General features: G+C 46.6%; 1 protein-coding gene across 1 annotated transcript in view; it reads right to left on the minus strand.

The window, feature by feature from the left end:
* The window catches only part of Cacna1b (calcium voltage-gated channel subunit alpha1 B), a 166,376-nt gene that overhangs the window by 124,170 nt on the left and 21,991 nt on the right, over window positions 1-20,215 (minus strand). The window contains exons 4-6 of the mRNA XM_052181770.1: window positions 9,176-9,267; window positions 7,574-7,726; window positions 6,242-6,432 (exon numbers count right to left, since the gene is read on the minus strand). Of these exons, the coding sequence (XP_052037730.1) occupies window positions 6,242-6,432; window positions 7,574-7,726; window positions 9,176-9,267 (436 nt within the window). The remainder of the gene's footprint in view (window positions 1-6,241; window positions 6,433-7,573; window positions 7,727-9,175; window positions 9,268-20,215) is intronic.

Consider the following 20,215-nt stretch of genomic DNA (forward strand, 5'->3'; position numbering starts at 1 on the left):
ACTCTCCTCCCAGTCCACTCCACGCCCTAGTAACTCGGCCTCTTGAAGAGGCCCTCGTTCTTCCCAGCAGCCCTGTCAGCCTTTTCTTCTAGCCGCATCCCCTGCCTTATGACTCCCCGCCAGCCTACAGAACACATCTCTATCAGGGACCCGACAAACACAACTGGCTAGAACCCAGAACTACTGAACTACTGTCTACAAGGCACACACAGACATCACACTTGCGTGGGATTCAGGGACCCCACAGAGTGGGCAACTAACAACCAAAGACTGGAAAACCCACTCAAAAAAGATGAGACCATTCACCAAGAAGCAACTCCAACATAATTCCAAATGTCTAGATCACAGCACAAAAACACAAACATGAACAACCTAGACAATATCTCTCCTCCAGAAGTGAGCAGCCCTATTATGTTAGGCCCTGGGAAAAGCAATTTAGCTGAAGAACAACACAGGGACTTCAAAATGGCAAGTATGAGTATGTCCAAGGGCTTTAAAGAGGATATCAACAACTGTCTAAACAGAGACCATGAAAGAGACAAAATAATGAAGGAAATAATGAAAGCAACTCAACATATAAAAGCAAAATTTAACAAAGAAATAGAATCACTAAAGAAACCCAGAGAATCAAATTGACCTAAAGTTAGACCTAAAGTTATATGTGGTTTGTTTCCTGCACATACCGTTACTGAGATCAGAAAGTAACACAGTAGTAAACAAACTCCCAGTTGTCAGAGATCAAGATGGGGCAGAGAACAACAGATAAGGAATGGTGGCTATGGAGGGCAGGCAACCCCACCCCCACCCCCACCCCCACCCCCACCCCCACCCCCACCCCCACCCCCACCCCCACCCCCACCCCCTAGGCTGAAATAGTCTGTGTGGGTAGCGCCATCTGCTGGTGACCCGGATAAAGCAGATGGGAATCAGAAACTGCCTTCAGTCTGCTGGCAAGTTCTTTTATCCAGCTGGGGCTACTGCAGCATGCCTTCACAGAAATGCACATTCTCCAAGCTTCTAGAGCAGACTGGAGACCAGCAGCTCTCCAAGAACATTCCAGGCCCCGAGAACCAGGTTAGAACTGCAGAGACATCGTCCTCTGTGGACTGAGTGACTACCAGTATGAGACAGCCATTGTTGGGACAACTCAGGCCAAATCAACTAAGCCAATCCAGTCAGTTATATTTACTACGTATTTCAGGTTAGTACCTCTGGAAGGAGAGGATAAGGAGTAGGAATACACGTGGTCTTCCTGTACAGCATCGGATAACTGACCATGACTTTATGACGCTCTTTTGTTTTAATTACGAAATTCCATTTCCTTAACCCCACATTTCCTGTGGCCACTTCTCATCCTTCTTCTCCCTGGGAGAGCGGTCTTACCGGCAGCCGCGCTTCTCTGCCGTCTCCCTTCAGACCCTGCACCCTGGATTGACCACCCCCACCCCAACCAAGAATGCCTGTCTCAAGGATAGCAGCAGCCTCCATCTTGCTACATACTGGCCTTTGGCCTCTCAGCAATATCTCACTCCACTTCTTCAAGCGTTCTCCGACTCCAGGACACAGTCCTGATTCCTCCTACCCCACACAAGGTGCACACAGGCCTTCAGTGGCTCCTGCCCAACTGGCCTCCAAAGGGAGATTCCTACTAGGGTGAGACTGTGGGCATCTTTCTGTTACCTGCACTCACTGTCCAGGAGTCTCGCCCTCTCTCCTAACTCTCAACACTGCACTTGTTCGGAATCTCAGTGTCCATCTCATGGCTCTCGCTCCCTCGGAGCTGTCTTTATTCTAGCATGGCAACAGTTATTTACAGTCTCAGAGTCAAAACAGCCATAGCTCCGCTACCATTCCGCACTAAACCCCAGCTAGGAAAGCAGCTGCTCTCAACTCTTCCTTCTGAACAAAAGGCAGCTTGTTTCCCAATGGCTCCCACCACATCATCTCTGGTTCTCCTCTTCCTCTCAGAGCATGCCCAGGAGTGAGCACATCCCGTTTCTGTTAATAACAAATGCCTCTTTCCTGAAGCATGTGTAACATGAGCAGAGCCCTGTGCGTACACTCCCATCATGCCTCCCGGCTCTTCTCATCATGTGCCTTCCTGGAGAGGAATCAGACACATCCCATGACTTCTCTAGTAGCCCCTGTGGCCATGTGGCCCATGTGGGGCCATGAGAACGGCCCCACAGGCTCACATTGGAACACTTAGTCCCCAGCTGGGGAGTTGCTGTGGAAGAAGTAGAAAGTTTGGCCTTGTTGGAAGAGTTTATGGCATGGGGTGGGCCCACACCATTCTCACTTAGCTCACACTCCTCCTCTGCTCTGTGTTTATGGATCAGACGGAAGCTCTCAGCTCCTGCTCCTGCTCCAGCCCCAGCCTGCCTGCTGCCGAGCTCCCCACCAGGATGGCCATGCCCTCACCCTCTGAAACTAGAAAGTTAGCCCCAAAAATGTTCCCATCTATACGTTGCCTTGGTCCTGGTGATTTGTCACAGCAATAGGACAACAACTCAGACAGAACTTGGTACCAGGGACTGGGATCCTGCTGTGGCAGGCCTGGCCATACTATTTATTGGGAAATTGGGGACGGCGTTGGGACCTTGTTCCAGGAAAGTGGTTGAACAGCAGGAGCAGGGACAAGGAGCCATCCCGAGGAGTATCCTTCCAACAAGGCCAAACTTTCTACTCCTTGGGAGACAGGAGTGCTGATAGCTGTGTGGGCTGTGAAGCCCAGCTCGAGAGGTGTCCGAGGAGGATAGTATTAGCAAGAGGCTGACGCCACTCTTCTAGGACTTTGAAGAAGAATGTGGTTGGGTTCTGCTCCTGTGCAGAGAATCTGCCCCAGGCTATGGTGAAGAGTTCTGGACTCATTTCCCAGCAGAGGTGATTTCAAGACAGCCTCATACTGACCGCCGCACAGTTACTAGTGGTCACTCTCAGGCAGGTCTGCAGTGAAAAATGCCAGTGGGGCAAAAAGAGATAAAACTGTACAGTGTGGGGAGAAAGAATATCAGAAAACTTATGTAGGAGCCAGGCTTGTGCTGATAGGGATGCAGAGGGGTGGGGCAGGAAGGGGGTGGTGCGGGGACTCCACAGCCAATCCTGCAGCCTGTGAAGTGAAAGGGCCTAAGGACTTATCTGCTCAGGAAATCAAAGTTTATGCAAATGTAATCAATCCAAGGAGGGAGCCAGGTTCCAGACCAGGCAGGCAGGCTGGTAGCACTGGCCATGCGGTTCTTTCAGGCTTTAGTCAGGATGGATACTGGCATAAAGGGTTGTGGAATCTTCCTCTACAGTTAAGGAAATCTGCTGAGGCCAGGTTCCCTGATGGAGGCCCAGAGAGGCCATTAAGTAAAGTTATGAAAGTGAAGCCTGGTCGCGTTGGTGGCTCCCAAGGTGCTGAGGAAGCTGGAGCCAAGGCATGTCCGCCAGGGCGAGCTACACACTGGGCGCACAGTCAGCCCGAGACAAATGTGCTGCAGTCGGCAAAGCTGGCAGGGTGGCACCATTAAGACCTTTGCCACCAGACGTGGAGCTATTCCTATAGCTGCGGAGTTTGCCCTGCTGGGTCTCAGTCTTGCTCCTGTCCAGTATCTCCTCTCAGTGTCCCTTGGCTCTCTTCTGGAATGGTCATCTGTAGTCTTTGCCACTGTATGTGAGGAAGTGTGGAGAGAGCAGTGAAGAATTTGACTTGAGGGCTGGAGAGACGGCTCAGCGGTTAAGAGCACTGACTGCTCTTCCAGAGGTCCTGAGTTCAATTCCCAGCAACCACATGGTGGCTCACAACCATCTGTAATGGGGTCTGGCGCCCTCTTCTGGTGTGTCTCAAGAGAGCAATGGTGGTGTTCATATATACATAAAATAAATAAATAAATAAATCTTTAAAAAAAAAAACAAAAGAATTTGACTTGAGTTTAAACTTTGAAACTGTGCCTAGACTGAAGACGACGGGACATTAGACTGTGGGGGAGGGAGGGGAAGAGGGTGGAGAGGTTTTGTTTTTCTTTTTTGTTTGTTTGTTTGTTTTTGTTTTGTTTGGTTGGTTTGGGGTTTTGTTTGTTTGTTTGTTTTTATTATGATATGGCCACAAGTCTGTGGGGGGTGGGAGTCAGGGAGCAGTATGTTGTAGTTTGAATGAGAACGGTCCCCCCATAGGTCCATACATTTGAAAGCTTGGTCCCCAGCTTGTAGACGGGAGGATTTGGATGGGTGGCCTTGTGAAGGATGTGTGTCACTGGGAGTGGGCTTTGGGATTTCCCAGTTGGCATGCTTTTTCCCTCCCCTCTCCACTTATGCTGCGGATCAAAGGTAAGCGCTCAGCTGCTTCCCAGTTGGTTTTGGTCATGGAGTTTTGTCATGGTGACAGAAAAGTGACCAGGACTCCCATGTTAACCCTTCATGTTAAAAACAGTTTTCTGTTGCTTGGTTGGTTGGTTGGTTGGTTGGTTGGGGTTTTTTTTTTTTTTGGTCCCCCCCAAGGGGGGTTTGGGGGGGTGTTCAAGACAGGGTTTCTCTGTGTAGCCCTGGCTGTCCTGGAACTCACTCTGTAGACCAGGCTGGCCTCGAACTCAGAAATCCACCTGCCTCTGCCTCTCAAGTGCTAGGATTAAAGGTGTGTACCACCACTGCCCGACAAGTTAAAAACAGTTTTGATTTAGTAATCAGACATGACCAGTCCACAAATTGCCTAACAAATTTCTTGCCAGCTGGGCAGTGGTGTATGCTTAATCCCAGCACTCGAGGGGCAGAGGCAGGGGGAGCTCTGTGAGTTCCAGGCCAGCCTGGTCTACATAGTGAGTTCTAGGACAGCCAAAGCTACACAGAGAAACCCTGTCTCAAAAAAAAAAAAAAAAAAAAAAAGGAAAAAAGAATTTATTTCTTGCCAAGAGCTGCTCTCCTGAGCTGGTAGCCACTGCTGTCACTTCACAGGGAGAGGCGGACAGGACCCCATTGTTCCTCTACGCAACGCCAACACCACCGTTGCACCCTCCCCGGCTTCTTGTGAAGGTACACACCCAATGCTGTCAAATCAGGGGAAGGGAGAGGGAAGGCAGACAGGCTGTCCTGGCGGTGCTTTCCTGAGAGAGCCCATCTCTCTGGCCTGTCAGGAAGGTTTTATCTGACCCATGCTGCCACGTGGCCATCCTGACAAAAGGCTGGGCAGGCAGGCTGGGGACAAACCTAAAAGCAGGAACTGAAGCCAAGGCCGTGGAGGAGTGCTGCTTACTGGCTTGTTCAGCCTGCTAACTTACACAGCCCAAGACCACCTGTCCAGAGGTGGCCCCACCACAGTAGGCTGGGCCCTCCAAATCAATCTCTAATTATGGAAATGCTCCATTGCTTGACTAAGGGCCAATCTTAGGAAGGCATTTTCACAAGTGTAGTTTCGCCTTCTCCAATAACTCCAGTTTGTGTCAAGCTGACAAAAAGACCAACCAGGACAGTGGACAGAAAACAAACATGAAACACAAGCTCCAGGGCGTCCCTGTATGAGATGCGTGGAGAGGTTTCTGGGCCTCAACACAGGCCTAACCCTACTCCACTTTACCTGGCCCTCAGACCTCGCTGGCCCTCGACTCAATCTAGAAAATCCCAAACAGAAATACGCTAGAGGTTAACAGCAGGCTACAGGCCTGGAGCCTGGGCAAATTAATCAGCTTCCCTACAACCTGTTTTTAATCATTTGCACAACAGGCCAATGGAAGTGTGGCATGACTCATCCCAAGAGGCTAAACAAGTAGCAGCTCACTGCACCATCACCAAGAGCAGCAGCAGCTCTGTGACACCGCTCCTGCTAACAGGCTAACAGTCTCCTCCTCATAAAGGAGGACAAGTTCACACTGACCCCCCAGATCCTGATGCGACACCTGGATAAAGGGGTCTCTGTTCCACGTTTGTAGTAGGAGGCTGTGGACTGGGCAAGTACTCTCAGTCACAGGTGTCCCTAAGAGAGACCCCTCAGATCCCGAGAGCTCCAGAGCTTACCACCACGGCTAGGGCCTGTTGCGGGAAATATTAAAAAGAACACGACACATTCCCGCGCTTGAAACCATGCCTGTGCCAACAAGGCAAGCAACTGGCAGAAATCGTTAGGTGAGCAGATCTCAGAACAGTGGTCCTGAGCCTGCTCTCTCTGCAACTCTTCGCTCCGCCCCCTTTTTTCCTGTCCAGTCACTGACCCTCTCTGCACTCATGCAACTGGGCAGGAAAGTTCCTGAGACAGAGACCAAGATGCACTCACATTGTAGAGGATGTCAGTCCAGCCCTCCATGGTGATACACTGGAACACCGTCAAGATGGCAAAAAGGATGTTGTCAAAATTAGTGATGCCAAAGTTGGGTCCCGGCCAGTACTCCCGGCATTCCGTGTCACCCTCACACAGACGAGCAGGAGCCTCCTTGCCACAGGGAAAGTCACCCACAGGCTCTGCATCTGTGTGGAGAGTAGAGCATGCCTGAGACCTAAGTCTCCGTCAAGTCACTGCCCCACCCTCCAGCACTCCTGCACCTGACCTATCCTCTCACTAACCTTACAGCGCCTGCCTCTACCTCAGCTGGGGTCAGCCCTCTCACCTCCCCGCTCACCTGCCCTCTCTCCTGGAACCTTACATCACCATACAAATATGCTCAGGATGGATCCCTTCATCTTGAAATCAGCAGTAGCAGACACTTGTAAGCCAACTCTAACTGTAGCCTGACTTCCTTCTCCCAGCCTGGGGAAAAGAGAGAGGAGCTGGGCAAAGTCTGATAAATGATTATCAAGTTTATTTCTCTTATGGTTTGCTTGCTTAAGGACTTCAGAGGTACCATCGGTTGAGTATTTGTGGCCAGTTGCCTTCTCTGTGCATAATGACAGTTCTGTTCCCTCTGTAATTCTTGACATGAGTTTCCCTCACTGCCTTGCCTCATGGGAGTGCCATAACTCACCACACAATACAGACTAGAGGCCACTGCCCGTGGCTTGTTTTGTTTTATACTTTAAAGGAAAAGCTCTGAACTTACCATGATATTTAATATTTGCAGGGATTTGACAAAATAACTTACTTTCAGTTTAATAAAACATTTTTCCTAATAATGAACTTTTAAATTTTAGCCGGAGCTTTCACTACATCTAAAACATCTAAAAGATGTGGTTCTCTCGTTTTATTTAATCATAACTCAACCCTCCAAACGCCCTCTGGTTTGTGCCCAGTCTGTGAGCGTGGCTCCCTGCAGCTGTACCTCGGAGGACCCAGGGCTCCTGCACCAGACTCTCTCCTACCTACTCGCTTCTGCTGTTGCCTCTCCACTACACCAGCAGGACCAGAAGATGCCACGCCACACTCAAAACCCTCCCTCCGTTCTTCCCATTAAGGCCGCCCCAGGACCTTTTGCAGAGCATGCCCCAAGCTATTCTGTACCGAGTACTTTTGTTTCCTTCGTAGATGTTTTATAGGGTTATTTCATCCATGTGGTAATTTACTTATCACTATTAATCAAGCTACTAGAATATAAGTTCTACTTCCTAGGTCTGGAAGCTCAAAAGCCGCTCTGGCCCTGGAACAGGTGCCGGTCTCGGGGCCCTGAGGGCTTACCTGTGCTGTTGGGGAAACAGGCCTTATGGAATTTGCCCATATAGAACTCGAGGCCGATGATGGCGAACATGAGGATAGCAAAGAAGAGTAACAGCCCAATCTGCAGCAGCGGGACCATGGCCTTCATGATGGACTTGAGCACCACCTGCAAGCCTGGAGTCAGGGGACAGCAGGGAAAGTCAGAAGGCAGAAGAGGCAGCGCCAGCAAGGGGCACAGCGAGTGCCTGTATGGGCAAACAGGCAGAGCGGGGGCCTGAGGGGAAGTGGGGTGCTCAGGCCTGAAAGTGGGGAGAACCTGAATCAGGGACAGGGAACCGGCAAGGGCAAGAAAGGGAAAGGAGGATTCAGTGTCTGAAGAGAGCAGAAAACCCTAAGGAAAAAAGAGAGGGAAACACACAGAAAAGGAAGCATCCTAAGAGGGAGGACCAGGGAACCTGGGGGATAAGGAGCAGGGGATCCTGGGACGTAAGCATGGAGATTCCTGCTAGATTAATCTCCTCAGGAAAGAAAGGCAATCCTCCAAAACCAGAAGTGTTTGCCACTGGCCTAGGACAGAGAACCTAGACAAAGGTTATAACCCTCAATTCCTCACCCTTCCCTCCTCAGCTCTTAGATATGAGCCGAATCCTTGCCTATTCTAAGGAGAACAGGAAGCCAACCAATGGTTTTCCTGTCGTAGTCTCAGGACAAACAACACGAGTCCCTGTCCAGGCTCTTAGTAAATGGAGAGCCGAGTCTCTGCTGAACTAAGGGAATAGCCATGAGGGAACACCTGCATCCGTCAGGCGTCCTCCTGCCCACGTTTGGCTCCTCGAGTGGCCCAGAGCACGACTTGGTGACGCCCGCCTCGGCTCTGTCTCGGGCTAAGCCAGGGTCGCCTTCCACAGCCTTAGGCTGTTCCTGTTCTACCTCTGCTTGATCTCTGCTCTTCAGTCCCAGAGAGTGAAGCTAAGAAGTAGACACGCAAGCCAGTAAAAATAGAGGGCCACGCTCTGGGATTTGGGAAGAATGAACTGGAAAGGTCCTTGTGGTTTGAATCAGAAATGTTCCCCATGCGCTCAAGTATTCACCGGGTCCCCAGTTTGAAGAATTGTTTGGTAAGGTTCTTGAACTTTAGGACATAAAGCCTTCCTGGGGGAAATGCATCCCTGAGGAGGGGGAGTGAGACGTTATAGCCTGGTCCGTTTCCTGTTCTCTCTCAGTGCTTCCTATGTGTCTGAGATGTGATCTTTGGACTTCCTGCCCCGGCCACTTGCTGCTATGCTCCCCACCACGAGGGGCTTGAACCCTCCAGCACTGTAAATGAAAATAAACTCTTCTGTAAGCTACTTTGTGGTAATGATGTTTATCACAGCATCAAGATAGCCCGTTCCTCTTTTCTTGATGTCAAAAGCAGACCTCTCATGAGTAAGGGTGCAGCTCAGTGGCACAGTGTGTGTTTGGTGTCACAAGGCTCTGGGTTCAATCCCAGCACACACAAACACACACACACACACACACACACACAAACACAAAGTGTTCATAAGGCCCAACACTTCGTAGCCACAGTTTTGATGTGGGTAGAAGTATTCTACTGAGCCTGGCTGTGCTAGCCCAACTTACTTGGAATTCCAGACACCAGCTTCAGGGGTCTGAGCACGCGCACAGCCCTCAGGGTGCGCAGGTCAAAGTCGGTTCCAGCTGTGGCGAGAATCCTGGCAGGAACAATAGCAAAGCATGTAAGAGTCTCCACAGTAAGTCTAGGAAAAACAACACTCATTCCGGCGCCTATGTGAGCCTAGGAAAAACACAGCACTCGTGTGTGCGGCTATGAAAAACAACACCCATTCCACCACCTGTGTACCATTTCTCCCAAGAGCAGCAACACATGTTTTCCTGTGTCCCCTACCACCCAACCACGAGCCAGAGCAGGTCACAGCCTGGCAAAGGGAGACAGAACTGGCCCTGAAGGAGTACTGGTAAGGACTTCCTCTGTATGCTGTCCCTAGTTGGAAGACATCATCTGACGGGCACTTAACCCATTATCTAAGTGGCAGGTGCACCGACTCCAACTGGGTCCGTGCTGAACCATAGTCCCAAACCGACCCTAACTGTGCCATAAAAGATGGCCGGCAATGTGCAGAGGGAGACGATCCTGCAGGACGCCTGAGCCACACCCCAACCCCCTTCTCATGCTACTCCAGGGGAATAGGGACTGGAAGGCGGGTTCAGGGACTTGGGAGAACATCATCATGCAGTGGCATCAGCAGAAAGGCTGAAACCATGAGCATCCTGTGGAGCGAGCGCCCTTCCATAGCTGCCCTGTCCTAGTATTTATCCCAGCAACAGGAAGTAAATAATCCGTGCCTGGTCCTTTTCCCTGCAGCCTGGCTCCTGGGGGTCAAGAGAAGAAAGCTCAAGGAAACCTGTCCTTCTGACTAGAGGGACTAGTGAGGTTTTCTGACCCTGAAGACAGGATTTTTAATGAAGTAAGCATAAAAACCAGTAACAGCCTACTGAGAGGAAAGCAAGGCATCTGCGCTGTGGCCTGATCAGAACAGCTTGTTCTGTGCTGCTGTGGCAAGGGACTGCACAGGACTCCCACATCCCTCACAGACCCCGAACACAGTTCATATGGCATTACTACCAGAGCAGCAGTCCATTCTGTGTGCGTCACCCAGTGACCTAAGCTGAGATGTTCCACATCAGCTTGAAACTAGTTGCCATGTGATTTTCACTTCTCAGACTCTACCTCCATTCCACCATGTACACAGAAATGGCTGTGAGATCCTGATCCGAGAGCCGCTCAGAGCGCTGAGTCTGAAGAAACTCTGAGACGTGGCAGCTAAACTCGTGCTGCCCTCATCTCAGATACAGGCCAAGTTGCACAGAAAGGACGCAGGCCTGGCCAGTAGCCCAGGTCACCCACATGTACGACCCCTGACCTGACGGGGGGGGGGGGGGGGGGGGAGACAGGAGCCTTGCTCCTCCCTCTGAAAAGAACAATACAGCACTACATGAGCCTATACTACCCAAGCCTAGCCCTACGACTAGATCCACAGCAATCCTACCACGCACCCTGCTATAGTCAGCCTGCCAGAAGAATCAGATATACCCAAGCCCAGTCAACAGCCAGCCAGGAAATGGTCCTGACGAGACAAGAGAAAGGAAAGGAAAATGTGCGCATGGGAGCTCCAGGGAGCGAGGCACAGTGAGGACCAGGCAGTGCATTTGACAAGTAATAGCTGAACTGTGTCCGCCTTGGAAAGACGGGCCTTCTGGATTCATGAAGCCGTTGGCCTAGTGAAACTTGACTCTCTCCAAGACACATTAGAACCGAACAGGCAACAGTTAAAGACTAAAGGAGAATTCTCCAATCCCATATTAAAGAGTTGCATATAAAGGACTCCTGTTGCATTATGGTAGATGTCTCAGGACAAACCTTGGAGGTAGAGAGATAACAGGATACATTCAGAGTGCTAAAAGGGAATTCTGAGCTACACATACAGTACCCGGCAAAGCTACCTTCAGAAATGAAGAAATAAAGTCTGTCTCACATAAGCAAACATTGTACTCCCCAGACCAGCCCTATGACACACGATTAAGAAAATCATTTATCTATAAGTGAAAACAGCCACCATGAAATATACAGAGGGCACGGGGAGCCGGGCAGCTCCAGAGCCTTCTGTGCACGGCCCGCCAGGAGAGAGAGATCTCCCAGCAGCGCTTTCAGTTCTGAGCGTGGAGGTGAGATCTCCACCTTCTCTCTGGAGGGGAACAGCTAGGAGCACACAGGGCATAAGATCAGTGGAGCAGCTGGGACAGAGGACTTCAGGCTGCCATTTGCACCAGGGAGCCAGGCAGCTCCACAGCCTCTGTGCACAGACCCTGCCAGAAGAGTATGGGCACAGCCTTATAGGCCCACAGGAGAAACAAGCTCCAGCCAGAGACAGCAAGACCAACTAGCACCAGAGATAACCAAATTGCAAAAGGCAAGCACAAGAACCCTACCAACAGAAACCAAGGCTACTTGGCAACATCAGAAACCAGTTCTCCCACCACAGCAAGTCTCACATACCCCAATACACTGGAAAAGCAAGAGTTGGACTTAAAATCGTATTTCATGATGCTGAGAGGGCTTCAAGAAGGACTTAAATAAGACCCTTAAAGAAACACAGGAGAACATCAGTCAACAGGTAAAAGCCCTTAAAGAGGAAACACAAAAATCCCTTAAAGAATTATAGGAAAACACAATCAAGTGAAGGAACTGAACAAAACCATCCAGGATCTAAAAATGGAAGTAGAAACAATAAAGAAATCATAAAGTGAGACATCTCTGGAGATAAAAAACCTTGAAAAGAATTTAGGAGTCATAGATGCAAGCATCAATAACAGAATACAAGAGATAGAAGAAAGAATCTCAGGTGCTGAAGATAGCATAGAAAACATTTACTCAATAGTCAAAGAAAATGCAAAATGCATAAAGCTTGTAACCCAAAACATCCAGGAACTCCAGGACACAATGAGAAGACCAAACCTAAGGATTATAGGTATAGATGAGAGCAAGGATTTACATCTTAAAGGCCCAGTAAATATCTTCAACAAAATTGTAGAAGGAAAACTTCCCTAACCTGGAGAAAAGGATGCACATGAACATACAAGAAGCTTTCAGAACTCCAAACAGACTGGACCAGATCAGAAAGTCCTCCCAGCACATAATAATCAAAACACCAAATGCACTAAGCAAAAAAGAATATTAAAAGCAGTTAAGGGGAAAAGAGAAAGTAACTTATAAAGGCAGACCTATCAGAATTACACCAGACTTCTCACCAGAGACAATGAAAGTTAGAAGATCCTGGGCAGATCTCATATACACCCTAAGAGAACACAAATGCCAGCCCAGACTACTATACCCAGCAAAACTCTCAATCACCATAGATGGAGAAACCAAGATATTCCATGATAAAACCAAATTTATACAATATCTGTCCACAAATCCAGCCCTACAAAGGATAACAGATGGAAAACGCCAACACAAGGAGGGAAACTACACCCTAGAAAAAGCAAGAAAGTAATCTTCCAACAAATCCCAAAAAGATATCCATGCAAACATAAAAATAACATCAAAAATAACAGGAAGCAACAATCACTATTCCTTAATATCTCTTGATATAAATTGATCTAAAACATCAATGGGCTCAATTCCCCAGTAAAAAGATATAAACTAACAGAAATATTTTTCATGTAAATTTTCAATTTTTATGTCTACCATTTTATCTACATTATTTTTCATGATAATCTTCAATTTTAACATGTTTTTCTATATATCTCTTCTATTTTATCAGAAATGTTTTCCATGTAAATCTCTGATTTTATCACAAAATGATTTTAATTCCACCTTCAATTAATTTAGAAAGGTTTTTATATCTACCATTTTATCTTTATAATTTTCCATGAAATAGTTAATTTTAACATGTTCTATATATTTCTTGAATTTTATCAGAAATATTTTCCATGTAAATCTTCAATTTTACTTGAAAATGTTTATAATTCCACCTTCAATCAACTTAGAATTATTTTTATGCCTACCATTTTATCTGTATAATTTCCATGATAATCTTCAATTTGAACATGTTTTTCTATATATTTCTTCAATTTTATCAGAACTATTTTCCATGTAAATCTTCAACTTTATCAGAACATTTTTAAAATTCCACTTTCAATCAACTTAGGAATACTTTTATGCCTACCATTATTATATCTATATAAAATTTCCATGATAATCTTCAACTTTAACATGTTTTTCTACATTTTTCTACAGTTTTATCAGAAATATTTTCCATGTAAATCTTCAATTATATCATAAAGTTTCTATTTCATTTTTAATTAATTTATCAATGTTTTTATGTCTACCACTTTTCTCTTTAATTTTTCCATAAAAATTGTCAATTTTAACGTGTTTTTCTATATATATATCTTCTATCTTATCAGAAATATTTTCCATGTAAATCTTCAATTTTATCATAAAATGTTTTTACTTCCTTTTTCAATAAAAGAACATGTTTTTCAAAAAAAGAATAAAACTTTGACACCACAATAAACAATTGCTGTACTCTGAAAAAAATATATATATATACACAGAGATGTAGAACTTACTGGTAGAGAAGACATACAAATGAGAAAGGGAAGAGATATTTACCACTATAGAAACTACCAAATTATAAAGATTATTTTAAAAAATAGGAAAAAAACAAAAAATATATATAACAGCCAAGAAATAATTAATATGACAGGAGTCACTTGTTACCTATGAATAATGATCTTTAATTTAAGTAAATCTCTCAGTAGACCAGATAAATGGATTTGAAAAAAACGCCAAGCAATATGCCAAGTACAAGGAACTCACACTGCCTCAAGCAATTTCACAAACAGGACAAAGAAAGCCAAAGAACTGAACCTGAATGAAAGGAGGGGTTGCAAGAGAAGACAACAACTGCGTGCATCGCTGGAACCCAACAAGCACACGAGACAATTACAAGACCCGGGAGAGAAGGTTCCACTGCAGCGATAACTGAAGGCCTCAGAACCCCACGGTCATCAAATGAGCACATCTCCCACACAGAAATCAAAAAGGAACATCAGTTAAATGAGGTCTAGACCCAATGGACCTAACATAGTTATAGGACATTTCATACCACAATTTATATTTACAGTCTCTTATCACACAAAACATCCTCTGGAAGAGACCATACACTACCCGAAACAATCACAACATGCGTCTTTTCTAACCACAATGAAAGAAAATTAGAATTGACAACTATGAAAATTATACAAACACTGGGAAATTAGACAACAGGCTCCTGAATAATCAAAAACTCATGAAGAAATTACAGAGAAAGATTAAAAGTATTGTAGGACAAAGGCAAGGCAAGGCAGGATGAGCACATGGGAGTGTATGGGCTACACAAAGTCACAACACAGAGTCCTCTAACAAGCGCACTTGCAGTAAACAGGTGGCAAGCAGCAGGCAGGTGAGGGCACCGCACTGGCACTCACAGCACGCAGCAGAAATGAACTGCTAGCACAGCTAGAGCTTTCGCCTGGGCATGCTGGGCATGCTGGGTATGCTGGGCATGCTGGGCATGCTGGGTATGCTGGGCAGCCGTCCCCCAGAGATGAGCCTCCAGCTTCCGGTTCCTACCTTCGCTAACATTTTTATACCATGGGATAACTACGACTAACCTGTTGGAATGGTTTGCCTCCTAGCTGTTCTCAAAGATGCAGTGTTCTTATCCCCTTAGGCTGTTTGCTATCCCCCCTCCCTTGCCACAGAGTTGGGGATCAGTCCGCCCCAGGACAAGGAGTCTCAGGAGACAGTTTTCAAACACCTGGAGATTGAGAGATGACTCAGTTGTTAAAAAGCACTTGTGTCTCATAAAGACCCAGGTTTGATGTCCAGCATCTGTATGGTGGCTCACCATCCTGTGCAGCTCCAGCTGGAGGGATCCAGCACCCCCTTCTGGCCTCTTTGAGAACTAGGAACACACATGGCACATACAGATACACGAGGAAAACCATTAACACACACACACACAAATAAATAAATGTTCTGAGCTGAACAGACACACACATATAAAAAATCTTTCTGAACTGGATTGAACAAAAACAAATAAATCTTTCTTTAAAAAGAAAGAATAGGGCTGAAGAGATGACTCAGTGGTTAAGAGCACCGACTGCTCTTCTGAAGGTCTTAAGTTCAATTCCCAGCAGCCACATGGTAGCTCACAGCTATCTGTGATGGGATCTGATGCCCTCTTCTGGTGTGCCTGAAGACTGCTACAGGATGGATAGATAGATAGATATAGATATAGATATAGATATAGATATAGATATATAGTCTTTTTAAAAAGATTAGAATTATATTATTAATAGAATGAAGGGCTGGATAGTACTGTTCCCTTGCAGAAGGCCTGGGTTTGATTCCCAGGCACCTATATAGCAGCACACTACCATCCCTAACTCCAGTTCCAAGGGACCTAATGACATATTCTGGCCCCCACAGGCACTGCACTAGCAGCAAAATAGCCACATATATAAATTTTTAAAAAACCAATATTAAACACTGAAGGATGTCAATGAATAAAAAAAATCAAACTACAAAGTAATAATTGAAAAGTGTTAGTATCAAGAAAATGAAAAATGTATTTTTAGCTTGGCCCAAAGACATGTCCTATGATCTCAGCTACTTGGATAGCTGAGGCGTGAAACCCAGGCGTTCTAGGCTGTCTGGAGCTACAGAGCAACATCAACATGAGCATGTGTAACTTCTTCTTCTTTTTTGGATTTGTTTTTTTTTCGAGACAGGGTTTCTCTGTATAGCCCTGGCTGTCCTGGAACTCACTCTGTAGTTCTGGAACTCAGAAATCCGCCTGCCTCTGCCTCCCAGAGTGCTGGGATTACAGGCGTGCATCGCCGCCGCCACCACCACCGGGCGAGGATGGGTAACTTAGTGAGACCCTGTCACAAAATTAAAAGAGGGCTGGGCTATAGCTTTCTGTAGGGCACTTGCCCAGCATGCACAAGACCTAGGCTCACTAACCACCACACACACACACACACACACACACACACACTCACGCACGCACGCACGCACGCACATCAGATAAAAACGAAGATAAGGAAGGGAAAGGCAAAGGCACTTCCATACATGTAGCAGAAAACAATTAAACAATTGACATCGAGGAAAAATAAATCCCCATAAATCACATGAAAATTACAAAATGCTTACCAGAAAAATCAAAAAGTCACAAGAAGGGAGGAAAAAAGCTATTCAGAGCCATTGGCAGCCAGGGAGATTCACACCCCAAACTGAGCAGGCTATGTTAAGACTGGTGCTGTTTCTCCCAACAGCTCTGCTGAAGGAAGAAAAATCTGCAGAATCATTTCAGAGAGCGCCTGGCTAATTCCAGTAAATGTTAAAATGAGCAGCCCTGTGACTCAGGAAGCCACTTCTAACTTTATAGACAATATATGCAGGCATCTTCACGTAGCTCTTCATAAAAGTCAAAATCAGAAATAGTCTACTGCTTTTCACAAAAAAAGGAGAAAATTGATCATGGAACATGCATATAATGGGCACATTATACTCTGGTTAAAATGGATGAGTATAATATAATAAATAATACATAATATATAATAATGGAACATGCATACAATGGGCACATTATATTCTGGTTAAATGGATGAGTATGCAATATTAAATAGCCCTGCATGCATTAATCTATGACATGTTTAAAACAGGACTGGCAGTGTACCTCAACGAGCAGAGTGCTTGCAGTTTCCCTCTGCATGCAGCCCTGGGTTTGACCATAAGCAGTCCTAGGGAGTAAAGCACGGCCCACTGCCCTTGTCAGGCTCTGGGACCCTGGGGTCTAACCTAAGCAAGAGCCCACTCCCGCACCAGCCATCAAGGGCTATGCCAAGACCCACAAATGGTGCCAGAGATATCTTCACCTTCATCTGCTCAACAGAGACAGGCTCCTTGGTGCATTAGCATTCTAAACTCCAGAAAGACTTAGAACTAAACATAGTTCTACCCTTGGTTTTCAACTTGACTATATCTGGAATTAACTAAAACAGAAGCAGTCGGATGCAACCTCTGAGGGATTTTTTTTCTAACTTTCATCATTTAAAGTGGGAAGACCCGCTTCTAATCCAGACCTTAGAAGGGGGAGGATCCACCACCTTTAATCTGGACCATGCCTTCTGCTGGAGCCTAGTCCGCGGTGTGAAGGAAGGAGCTTGCTCTCGCTGTCACTGAAGAAGTCTACTCCTTCTGAGCCTACTTCTTCACGATTCCGGGGTATACTGAGATAAATATCCAGCCTTGCAGAGTGAACAACTACTGCATTCTTGGACCTTCTGTCAGTAGACAGCCATTGTTGGGCATGATCACAGCATGGAAGCCATTCTAATAACTCCTTCCTCTCTACGTATAGATTCATCCCATCACTTCAGTGCCTCTGAACAGTGGTTCTCAACCTATGGGTCATGACCCCCATAGGGGTCATATATTAGATAGCCTGTATATCAGATACTTACATTATGATTCATAACAGTAGCAAAATTATGAAGTAGCAACAAAGCCATTTTATGGTTGGGGGTCACCACATGAGGAACTGTATTAAAGGGTCACAGCATTAGAAAGGTTGAGAACCACTGCCACAGAGGATCCTGACTAATACAAAAATGAAAAAAATCAATCCTTCTGTGGTACTACTTGAGCTGTGATGAAGAAAAATTATCATAACACAGGCAACTGCACTGTGAAGCTAATTTACAAGACATGGGGGCCAGGAGAACAGGCACTGCCAAACCTGAGACCCAGAATCTGAGTTGCACATTCAGGACTCAATGGTGGAATAAGAGACCTGATTCCCCGCAAGCTATCCTGTAACATCCATAAGTTCACACTGTACAGGCACGCACATGCGCGCGCGCGCACACACACACACATACACACACACGGGAGGGGGGCAGGGGCGGAGGAGACAGGCAGACAGAGACATAGGCAGAAAGAAACACAATAAAGACAAACAAAGGACTGTGAATTTTAACACCCGACCTCCACTTTTCCAGGGGCTCCCTTACAGGCTTGCATCACCACTCCTTGGAATTAGCATTTTAAAATAATTATTTTTGTTTGTATTTAGTATCTTATTTATACCAAAAGCTACATAGTAATGGTGTGCAGACTCACAAAGAATGAGTTAACAAGAACTTGGAAACAGAAGGTTGAGTGGCAGCTAACAGAGACAGGAAAATTAACAACTGGTGTGGACATAAATGAACTCAGCCCACTTGGCAAGAGCCTAGCAAAATGTTGGTGCTCTGATCTTCACACACTTGTTTACACGCTCTGGGAACCTGTACCATCAAAACAACCTAGAGTTAGGAAGTGTCAGTGCCAAAGCTGATCTTCAGCGGCCCACAAGTCATGACCCAATTCAGACCACAGAGTGGTCATTACAGACCACAGGAGGCTCTGCAAGTGTGGGTGGGACCCAATGCTACAGGCTGACTCACGTACAAAATGATGTCCCCACCGTCCTGAAAGGATGCCATTGCATACGAAGGTCCCTTCTTGTGATTTTTTTATAGAAATAACAAAAACAGGCAGACTGGCATTTACAGCAGTGCCACCAAGTTGGGTGGGACACCGTGAGGCCCGCTGGGGGACACAAAGCTTATTCAGGGGTGATGTAAATGTTCTACAATTAGACCATGGCCTACAGCTCCATGCACACAAGTAGCAGTGGCTGCACACTTCAGAAATGAAGGTGGTAGGATGTTTGCATCAATAAACTTCAATGTTAAAAAAAAAAAAGGAAAAGTTAAATGCAAATTTTTACCTCATTTATGAAACATACAAGGACTCAAAACCTTAGCATACACCCAAACAGTGTTCAACTGTAGGCAATCATTTCCATACCATAACATCTCTGTCTATGCAGCTACAGCAAGACACAGAGGCATGCCAAGGGCATGGAAACACAGGGCTACACTCATGGACACAGGGACACACAGTGCTAACATGCAGACACGACATCATTTCCCTGGTGAACTATAGCACCCACAGTGGGAAGCCCTTCCAGGAACAGAAGCATGGAGGAGGGACAGGCTAACCTCCAGTCTCCAGTCCCAGCTGGATGTCCAGGACCACAAACCCACAGATCCTGAGTTGGCAAAGCAGTTGACTGACCAGCACCAGTCAGCAGCAGCATGAGGGCCCCAAGCTAGCTGCTCTCAAGATCTGCAGCTCTTGTCCATTGAGCCCAGCCATACCAGCGGGAATGCCAGAGGTGACTGAAAACTGATGTCCTCAGGCCTCATACACCAAGGGACACCTTGGCCAGCACCTACACACCCTCTCTGCTTCTTTCTGTCCCATCCCCGGACACTGGCTCCTCGGGGCACTTGTACTAAGCATGGGGGTGACAGAAAGCTCACGGCACCCAGTCATCCCAAGCCTATGTACAGACTTTTGGAGCTATCTGGAGACAGTCATCAAAAACCATGAGGACATCACGGAGTCTGCACACAGTCTCTGCTTATAGAGCACATGCAAGACTCACTGAGCTCCAATACTGTCTCTCAGAACAGTCTTGCCAGCATGAGCAGAGCTAGCAACTCCGCCTTGAAGCTCCCATTACATAAAGCCTCAGCAAGGGTTAACTGTATCTCCAGCTGTCAGGACCTGACAGCAGGACTATGCTATCCCAACATTGCTACGGGCAGCCCTCTGACACTTAGCAACATCATCTCTCATGGGCCACCACTCCTGCAATAGAAATTTAAGAAGAATCTGTCCCTGATAAGGGCTAAGACCAGAGGTTCATCCACTAGGCTAGACAGCTAAGGATACCTCTCCACTTTCACCCAATTCACATTCTAGGCTCAGCAAGTCATGCCTAGAGGAACTTAAAGATGTAGGTTCCTGTAACCAAAAGGTCTAGGGGCAGCAATTTGAGTCACAGACACTTGGTCTATCTACTTGCTCAGACTATCTGCATATCGTCCTTTATCCCTGACACAGAGGTCATAGAGAAGCGTCACATCTGTGCTGAGACTCCCATGAGACACTACTCGGATGTGCCCAGCCGT

Source organism: Apodemus sylvaticus, chromosome 5 (genome assembly GCF_947179515.1).
Source record: "Apodemus sylvaticus chromosome 5, mApoSyl1.1, whole genome shotgun sequence".
Taxonomy (NCBI): Eukaryota; Metazoa; Chordata; class Mammalia; order Rodentia; family Muridae; genus Apodemus; species Apodemus sylvaticus.